Source organism: Sesamum indicum, linkage group LG1 (assembly GCF_000512975.1).
Source record: "Sesamum indicum cultivar Zhongzhi No. 13 linkage group LG1, S_indicum_v1.0, whole genome shotgun sequence".
Classification (NCBI taxonomy): Eukaryota; Viridiplantae; Streptophyta; class Magnoliopsida; order Lamiales; family Pedaliaceae; genus Sesamum; species Sesamum indicum.
The window spans coordinates 11,608,195-11,618,321 of record NC_026145.1 but is presented as its reverse complement, the minus strand read 5'-3'; the positions used below and the strand labels follow the sequence as shown (position 1 = coordinate 11,618,321).

At 32.8% G+C, this 10,127-nt stretch overlaps 2 protein-coding genes across 2 annotated transcripts in view; one reads left to right on the top strand and one right to left on the bottom strand.

Annotated features, from left to right (window-relative positions):
* LOC105163489 (WD-40 repeat-containing protein MSI4-like) overlaps positions 1-4,118 on the bottom strand; it is a 7,422-nt gene extending 3,304 nt beyond the window's left edge. Inside the window, exons 1-7 of the mRNA XM_020697431.1 lie at positions 3,866-4,118; positions 2,361-2,424; positions 1,393-1,479; positions 1,213-1,275; positions 555-620; positions 347-421; positions 29-104 (exon numbers count right to left, since the gene is read on the bottom strand). Coding sequence (XP_020553090.1) covers positions 29-104; positions 347-421; positions 555-620; positions 1,213-1,275; positions 1,393-1,479; positions 2,361-2,424; positions 3,866-3,987 — 553 coding nt within the window. The 5' untranslated portion in view covers positions 3,988-4,118. The remainder of the gene's footprint in view (positions 1-28; positions 105-346; positions 422-554; positions 621-1,212; positions 1,276-1,392; positions 1,480-2,360; positions 2,425-3,865) is intronic.
* LOC105163481 (protein ROOT HAIR DEFECTIVE 3) overlaps positions 9,194-10,127 on the top strand; it is a gene marked incomplete in the record, with an annotated part of 8,067 nt that continues 7,133 nt past the window's right edge. Inside the window, 1 exon segment of the mRNA XM_011081842.2 lies at positions 9,194-9,361. Coding sequence (XP_011080144.2) covers positions 9,358-9,361 — 4 coding nt within the window.

The window sequence follows — 10,127 nt, the reverse complement described above, 5'->3', positions numbered from 1 at the left end:
GGGATTTAAGAGGGAACTTTTTGTTTACCTCCAGAGAGCACAAAGGGTTCTGTAGGACACATGGCTAGTGCAAATTCAGCATTGTCTTGATGTCCAGTTAGTACCTGCAATATAATTGGCATTAAGTTATAAGTTCATCAAAGAAAATTGCTAGCTGGCTTCTTGGAGAAAAAATGAAAGACAAAAAATTTCAATTTCATAATGCAAACTTCAGCATCTACCCTGGTTGAACGTTAATGCTTCAACATAGAATAACAGTTAAGAAGCCGCAATATAGACATGCATCAAGTGGGTGGAAAACCTGAAAAGTCACAACTACAATATCACTGTTTCTTTGAGAGCATACCAGATCAGGCCGAGATGGTGTGGCACCTAAAACAGGTTGGCGATTAGATTGACTCTCAACATCCCAGATGAGGACCTAACCCCAATTCAAAGAATTAAGCCATATCAATTATATGCTGAATTTTGAATACAAAACCAAGAGAAAGAACACAGCATATCTACATGGAAGATTGACAGAATGGAGGCCATGCATAACCATAAATGCTTACATCAGGACTGTCAGTGTGAGTGGCCACAATGTTGCTATTTTGCGGAAGTTCCCTGATTCGATTCACCTGCAACAAAAACCACATGTTAACAGACATTCCATGATTCCATTTCTTTTCTGTTTGGGCCGTTCATCATTCTTTGAGACATACTTCACAGAGGTGCCCATCTTGCTCCCTATTTCAGGGTTAGAGAGAGTGCATTAACATTTCCATGAGCCTACAGTAGATAATATATACTAAGATGTCCAGATGCAACGCAGAAATCTTGACAAGATAACCAAAAGGAAACCACGAGATGGAACCATGAAAAGGCGAGTTTCCTATATAAGACCAGAGGGGAAAAAATAGAGGCATATTCAATTTGCATGGCAAAGAAATCCGTTGGAACCACAGCTGGAGTAGGTGCATGTGCTGATTCTGACCAGGTATATTCATTTTACCTCATATGAAAATTAATTATGGTTTTCAATGTGAAACAGAAGGCTACAATATCACATCAATCACCAGTCTATTTGATAGATAACCAACAGTATGATTTTCAACATATTTGCACCCGAAGCCTAACATGATCAAACCAAAATAAATTAGTACATAGACAAATGTTGACAGTCCCTACGAATACGTTTAAACAAACAATGATTTGAAACATCCAAGATACCTCGCCAGGATGTATGATGGTCTTGCTCTTCTTCACGAAAGGCGAACGTGATTCTTCATTGAACTGAAATATTGACAAGCAAAATAGGGGATACAAGAAACTTGCATCAATACTGGCATAAATAGATAGCAGTATCACCTCCGAGACAACATGCATTAAACTTTTGTCGGATCAAATCACCTGTGCTATGTGCTCTGCTGCTGCCACCCTACTCTTGACAACTTCAACATTTGCTATGACAAGTGTATTTGGAACACTGCCATCCGTCTACATGAGGAAAAGAGCATTAGAAACAGGCATAGAGATAATCAGGATTTAACAATTGAGGCCACACAGCTAGGAAAAGAACATGCACTAATAGCTCCAGCATACTCATCCACACACCTAAAGCAAACTGCAATTGCTAAAATGGAAGTCCATGAATACCTCATGCACACACATTTAGTTTTTTTGGACTTAAATGCAACAAATAGACTCTGGTTATGCTCAATCAAGAGATGGGAGGAAGGGAAAGCAAGAGGAAGTAATATATTACCAAAACGACAAAATCTGTTTTGCATAGCTGTTTAGGAGGATGAAGAAGACAAGGATGTATTTACCGTCGTAGAGTTTCGCTCATGCTATCTTATCACAGTTTCTTTTTCTCCAGGAACACAATACAACCTCTCATAACAAACACTGACACTGGTCAAAGCTCCACCTCTACCCATCGAACTTTGTTCGATGAACAATAAGTTCTTGGAAAGTTGTCTACCATCCAAGTTTTGTTAAACTTATTGCATATCTCAAGGAAGCAGTTCCGACCAACATATAACATAAATGCCAAACATGTCTTTGAGAATTTACGAACTCACTTTCAAGGTCACTTTCTTGAAGCAGATGTTGAGATAAAGCAATGAGAATATGCAAAGTCAAAAGGGGATATAACTTGCATAACTCCAGCCAATATGAGTTTGTGTTTGTCCTTTTCTCTGAACAACTAAAATCCAAACATGACTCCTCATCATGCATAATACATGTCCAACATACACAATAGCCATAAAGGCTCATAACAGGATTCTTCTCTCTTTTTGGTAGGTCAAGAATATTTAACTGCCTCAATAATAGATATTAATCCTGAATATCATTGTAAACAATCTGAATTCTACCTGTTCAGAAAGGTATAGACGCTGGCGATTCTTGTAAGTTGCTTGCTCCACTTGTGGTCCCCACCTGAGACGAGGGAAAACTGAAAAGTGAATATGTGAAAATACAATGTAATAATGTTCAATTACGGTGAGATTTTTTTGTATCTTTATTTTTCCTCTCCACAATGCAACCAAAACTGGCCAATTTATTAGCAAATAATGTGTGTATTTCGCACACCTGGATATTCCATGCATTTATGACTATCGAACACAACATAATGCAGCCAATATTTATTATGTATATCATACAAAATCCAGAACTCGCGGATTGGTAAATCAAGAATTTTCGTCAGAATTTCATAATTTTCAGGAAAATACCAACAAAATGTAAACATTCAGAAACAAAGGTTAAAAGCATGACTCAGTGAAAAGACATGCATTTACATAAAAACACAAAATGTACTATCTACAGAGTATTGATGCCACTACCACAGGCCCTAAGTACTTGGATCAGGAAAGTGCCAAACTGATGGAGCGTGGAAATGCTCAACCATAAGCCACTCAAGCCAAAATGATACTCCACAGCCAAGTTGTGTCCTGAACGGTGTTTTGGCATTATTATTTGACATTTATAACAAGGTAAAGAGCTGGTGACCTATCCGAACTTGACAGCATGGAGTTGATTATTTGTCAGATAATTGATTAACCCGACAAATCTCAGGGAGGCCGATATTTGTCGAATAGTTGTTGAACCCAAAAATCTTATCCCACAACTCATAATGCACTTCCCCTAGATCATCCCACAGTCGCCGAAACATGCCAAAACTGGGAAGACTCTCCTACAGCTTAAACTCTGATATGGAAGGCACAACTGCAGGACATTGAGGTATGTCTTTCTATAGTCCAAAACAGGAAGATTTTCCAGCTCCCTAAAGTCGATTTCACCACTTCAATCTTATTCTAATTCACCCGTAGGAGGGGTTTCACAGGAAACTCAACTCCTCTAACATGTGTTTTGTAGATCAAGGTGGCATCAAAAGTAGCATTTTGCCGGATGGAAGATAACCAAATCTTAGTGTTGATTTACACCAGTAATTATAATGGACCAAGTTACAGCCACGAGTAACCATCATTCAAGACGCTCAAACAAAAAAACTCAGAACATCATGCATTTTTCAATTAAAAAATTCCCATGCATCCTGACAATTTTCAACGGAAAAAGGTGAAATCAAAACCGCAAATAAACATAAACATAACACCACACGGTGAAGCAACTCCACAGCACCATCATCAACTAAGAGCGTCAAGCAAAACCCCCCCATGCACTCATAAACAAAGATTTCCTGATACATTTCGACAACTTCCAACAACACCCCCAAACAAATCAAAAAAGAATCAGCCAAAAACGCAACACACAGACAACCACCAAAGCTCCCAAAACAGAAATAAGACCACAAACAACACACCGCAGCCAAAACAAAACAAAACCCTAGAAGCATTTAAAATTGAACAGGCAAACAGAGTACCTGCAAGAGAGGGAAGGCCAAACGAGGTTGTGATTGGCAAGCCAGTCGTAGAGCACTGGCACTAGCGACTTCCATTGTGTGTAGCGCTCCTCCACTGCGCGCTCTGCTGGCTTGTCCTTCATCTTTCCTCTCTTCCTGCCGCCTACTGTGTATTGTGCGTGTTCTGGGTTTTGCCGCTTTAATTTGCGGTTTAATGGGCTGAAGAGAGCGCAGGAGGCTGGGGGATGCTACTCCTACTCTGCTGCCTCGTGTCCTGTCAATTTACACAGATGCAACACCCGGCGTCCAATATATAAATTAAATAAAATCAAAAAATTATTTAATTTAAATTTTTTATTGATATTAATATTTTTCGTTCAAATCTTAATAGACAGTGGTAAAATATAAACAAATATTTTTTAAAAATAATATAATTATAAATTCAAAATTCTTTAGAATAAAATATAATTTTATATTTTTAAATAAAATTTAAATATAATTAACCTTATAAATTGAATACATAATAATTATTCAGATACTTAATACACAATGCACTTGGATATAAATACTTATTACAATTTGCTCTTTTTCTAAATAAGAAATTAAAGAATGAATTAATGGACAATAGTCATTTTTTAATTTGTTTGGGAGAATAATTTTGACCAGAGCTCCACAATATTTCTAGTTAGTATAAAAATTCAATTGAGATTTCACTTTTACTCAAAGAGAGAGAGAGAGGAGTGGATGAAAATTTAATAGGATTATTTACATCTACCTTTTTCATATTTTAGTCAAACATTTGAGTTTGTGATATTATCATAATTGGTGCATTCCCATTTTGAATATTTTAATAATTACTAAATCACAATTCAGATGTCATTTTAATGCTTCTTGATTTCATCCCATATAACGAGAATGACGCGCCAACAAAAGCATGAAGCCACGAATTCATATGTCCTAATAAAATGCATAATTTTACCTATTAAGGGTTAATTTGATATAATTATATGATATTGATTAGTAGTATATAATTATTATTGTAATTGTAATAATAGTACCTCACTTTTATTTTTTATTTTTAATTATAGGGAATTGATTGGTCAAAGGGTACAAACGCAATAATGTCAATATTGTCAATTAATGTATCTCAAAAAATTTCATCCCTATGGATATATGCAGCACTTAAATCCCAAAATTGGATATATTCTTTCCTCTATTTGGAAAATTTTTATTTCTATATGGATGGATGAGTTTTATAACTCTATCCTGTGCAGTATCTCTCTCTTTTTTAAAAAAAATAATAATAATATTGTGTAGAAAAAAATATTGGATAAAAAAAATAATGAAAACACTTGCAACATATATGAGATAAATTCATAATTAAGCACAAAAAACATCGTCTATATAAGAAACCAGATAAGGGAGTAAAAAAATTCACCTTATTTCTTTTAGTGAAAAGATGCTTCTACAAGAAATTGAGAATGGTGTCGGCCAAATCGCTCTTATATTGTGAATTGTTAACCTAAACATAACAATCAAACATCAACGCGAATCAAATTTTATAGTAATAAGTGATATTAAAAATAACAAAATATAGAATTATTGAAACTCAAACCATTTATTGGTAGCCAAATTTGACTGAACTTGCCTTGATGTCAGCTGGGTTTCTCCGCCTCAACAATTCCCCATATGGAATAGGGGTCTTCCCATGGTTTAAAAATGAGGGGCATAAAAATTTGAAGAGAAATTTGAAAGCCCGCTGTAGTTTTGGAGGGAAGGCTGGAAATCTCCCAAATATTTTGTTTGAATGCCGATAAAATTAGTTTTACGAAAATCAAGTAAATATGTCAATTCCACTGTCCAGGTAGGATTTCAATTTACCTCTCACTCACATTAACCAGGGGCCGGCATGATTATTTTAGGTTTGTCATTTTGTAAGTAAATGAGTGTCTGGGCCGAATATCCTAGGAGATTCGGTCCAATTTGGTCGAGTAAATAGGATTTAAATGCATAACAGGTATAATAAACTATTTTAGATGATTTTACTTCTTTAAATCTTGTTTGCATCGAGTGATGCAAAACAGATAACTAAATAATTCGTTTCCAAATAGTATAGATAATTTTTTTGATCACATCTCCAATATATCACCATTTTAATCATAATTTAATCCCTTCACATGTTTATTGAATCCTGAAAATAAACATAGCCTAATCAAATAAATTTTTATACATAATAATGAATCAATTCCCACATAATCAACCAAATAAATCAGCCTATTATTTTTTAAATGACACGATGTTATGGAAAAAAAAAACATAAGAGACGTATTAGAAATTTTGCATTAAAAAATTATCAAACATTCATTTTTCAACAATTTCTTCAAACATCACTTATTTTTTTTAGAAAAAAGTACCTTAAAGTATGGTGTTAATAAAAATGATGCAAAAAAGAAAAACGAAAAACGAAAAGGTTGGGCTTAAAGCACAAAGGAGAGGTACTTAATTTGTTGAAAAATGTGGAATATTGTGAGGGCCAACTAAAGAGCAGCATATCCAACTTACCTCACGCTATCCTCAGTCGCGTGGCCCAACATCAACCACGGCATGCTGTCCTTTTTCCTTTTTTTTTATTTGAATAAAATCTGCAAAAAAGATTAAAAAGTATTTTATTTTCCAGATTAGATCTGCACTATTGTTCTTTGCTAAGCAAGAAAGAGTAAGAGAGAGATGGTACATCAGTTCAATAATAAAATAATAATATATCAATTTTTCAACTCAATATATCAAAATAAATAAAAAGGGCCTATTAGGCATGTCATGGAACTAATTCTGAATTATTTTATATTTCTCAAAGTTAGGTTTACTTAAACTTCATTCATTAATTATAGTTTTTACGGAAAAAATTTCAATTGACTGTGTTTGGTTTGAGTATCTTAATAATTATTTTATAAAAAAATATTGTATATATCTAAATTATAATTTTTTATAATAAAATTATTACATAGTAATTTTTTTTTAATTTTATTCGTTAAACTTAACAAATTGAGTTCAAACGAGTTTACATCATCGATTTCAATTTAGTATCGAATAATTATATATATTTTTTAGTCCTATATGTACATATAAAGAAGTACTATAACTCTCAAGGACACGTAGGTAATTAACTATGATTAAATTACTAATATATCTATTAAATTTTAAAAAATTGAATGTATAAATTATATAATGAAATTACATATATATATATGTACATTAAAAAAAAAAAAAACAAAATCCATGCAAGTTGAAGTCACATGGGATGCTCGTGCAGACCACATTTTAGTTTGTGGACTTTTATGAAAATAGGAATCATTGGATCGTGTGACCACGCCCCACCAAGCGCATGGTGAAATTCTCGGCGTTTGCTCTTTTCTGAAAGATGGGCGGTTTGGTGGGGCACCCCGTCGGTGCCGGCACTCCGCCGCACTGATTCAATCGCCGCCACCTTATCATTCCTTCAACTATATTATATGCGTACTTTGCCACCGGTGGATTAGCTCTTGAGGAGCTTTGAACCATGGTTGAAACTTATGATTTACTATAAATTAATTATTTTTTTTACAATAAATTTGTTCAGAAATATTTTAGTAATTGTGGTCTGCGATCTAAAGAAATATTGTTGCCATGCATGAAATTTAATTTTCCCATTTTTTTTAAAAAAAAACAACGTGTGAACTCAAATAATAAGGTAATTTTTTAAATGTATTTTATTGTAGGCGTTATACATCTATATTTAGAAAAAAACAAATAAATGAAAAATATTACACTAATTTACCAAATCGATAGATACACTAAACATTATAAAAATCTTCCAAAATTAAACAATTTCAACAACCATAAAAAAATGAATCCAATTATACCCTACCTACATTTACCTAATTTTTAATCGATAATATTACGCTTTAATTTTTTTTAAAGCACTAATAATATATTAAAAATATATTCAAATAAATTATTAACACTTATAAATAAGAGGATATATGAAACATGGGTTCAAAGCATTTTATCCTTGTGATAGTCAAAATATTTAAAAAATCCTTATGTGGTAAATAAAATAGAAAAAAGAATACTTGTGGTCTTAAACATATAGCAATTGACCTCCTCATAGATAATAGCGGAACTTGTTTTTGCCTCTTAAATGATAAAATTGCCCCCATCCTCCACAAATAAAAGGGCTCAAGTTTGAAATGATTCTCATTTTGGCTTTTTTCATCCGGTTTTACTCTTTTTTGGGCAATGATATTTTGCAAAACTTGTTTGAATGTGTTCTCTGTCTAAATAAGGACTGTTTCAGATTTGAGACTTTTTATTTGTGGATGATGGGGGCAATTTTGTCAATTTTTTAAAAAGGACAAACACGTCACACAATAAGGGTGTCTGTCCAACCACTGTCGACAAGGGAGTTAATTATTAATTTTAAAATACATAATTTTTTTCCCCATTCTGTTCTTTTACTTATCATAAGATAAAATGCTTTAAACACTGTAAAATAGTGAAGGCCATAGCTCTCACTTGTGGAATAAATGTATGTGCTAGACTGGACTTTGTTAGACAGAGACTCACAATTGATTAAATTAAAGTGGATGAACTATAATTTAAAAATATGACTGACCAAATCTATGTCTGACTTGAGGAGAAAATAATAAATTTAAAATTTCTCTATAAATAGCATTAAATTATAATTTAATTTTTATGTCCAGAAATATAAAATAAAAAAAAGAACGTTTTAACGTAACACGGTTTAATTTTCATGACGTTTATTCTTAAATTGATTAAGGTCGAAATTCGTGACCGTATGAACACGAAATACAAATACAGAAACAACTACTGAATATATAATTTACTATTTTAATATTCTATAATTTGACGAATGAGTCTTTTGGTATCTTAATATAATAAATTATTATTATTATTTTTTTGTTTAATTTTTGGGATGCAAATCATTACTGAACATTGTAAATTTAAAATTTCGACCGTTTGATATTGTACATAATCGTTCTACTTAACTATAATTTTTAATTTATTCATTTGCGATATGTTTTTTCACTAATGAATTTTATGAGATCATGGTGATGTAATATCTACTTTATATTTTTATTTTTTGAAAATATTAATTTTGTTAATAATAATTAACTTTAAATTAACATGAAAAAAGATGATAAAAATATTTTTAGCTGAAAAATATATAGGCATAATTATTTTTGAATTTTTAGATAAATTAAAATAAAAATGAAAATAAGTAAGGCACAAACTTCTAATTTTTTCTTTTTTAATTCAGTGTTTCACAGCCAGTCTACTTTCCCAGATGGAGAGCACATATATATATATACATACACTATAATATATTTCCGAATTAACCCCCATCTGAGAGCCTCTGCTCCGATTCTCCATCTGCTTTTTCTCATTATATTCTCCGATCTCCCAACTCCGGGGGGCCGCCGCCGTCGATCGAACTCCCTCAATTTCTTATACACATGGGTGCGTCTCCGATCCGTTTGATTTGTGCCAGTTGTTGAGTTTTTAGTGTACAAGGGAACGCTCAATTGAGTGATCTGTTCTTGTTAATTGTTAATGATTAGATGGGGCTAGACAATTAATATATGGGTATAACGTACTTTCTGGTTATTTTGGGTGCTTAACTGATTTTGAGTTTTGTGTTACTTGACTTGAAAATAGGTCAAAATAGGCTGCTCTAATTTTTGGGTGTATTGATTGTTGATGTTTCAGTTTAAATTCATTTGATGTTGTTTCTGAACATTAGGGTTTTGGTGGGCTGATTTTTTCAATGAGTCTGTTTGAGTTCTTGTTTTAATGGTGGGTTGGTAGTTGTTTCATTGACTATTTGTGCTCTGTTTTAGTATGGTTCGAGCTCATGCATGGTATTCACTTGGATTTAAAGTTTAGATGTTCTTGAACTGTCTTCATAGAATGAATCTTGAAAACCAAGATATGCTGGGAAGAAGTGGAGATGTGGAATATCCGCCTCTTCTTGCTCTTTCCTTTCTCCCCTTCACGTGCTTATTCTCAATCACTGTTAGCTGGTTCAGCTTGAAATATTTATTTTCTTGTCTGGGCTTTTTTTTCTTTTGGAGTTATTATTATTATTAATTTTGTTTACATTTCCTTTTTCTTAGTGTTTTCTTGCTATGTGTTTCACCTCATTATCTGTTTTACGATGAAGTGAACTCCGCTTAAACAAGATTTTGTTTACTTGATTCTGCAAAAGTTAGTTCTATCTTCATAC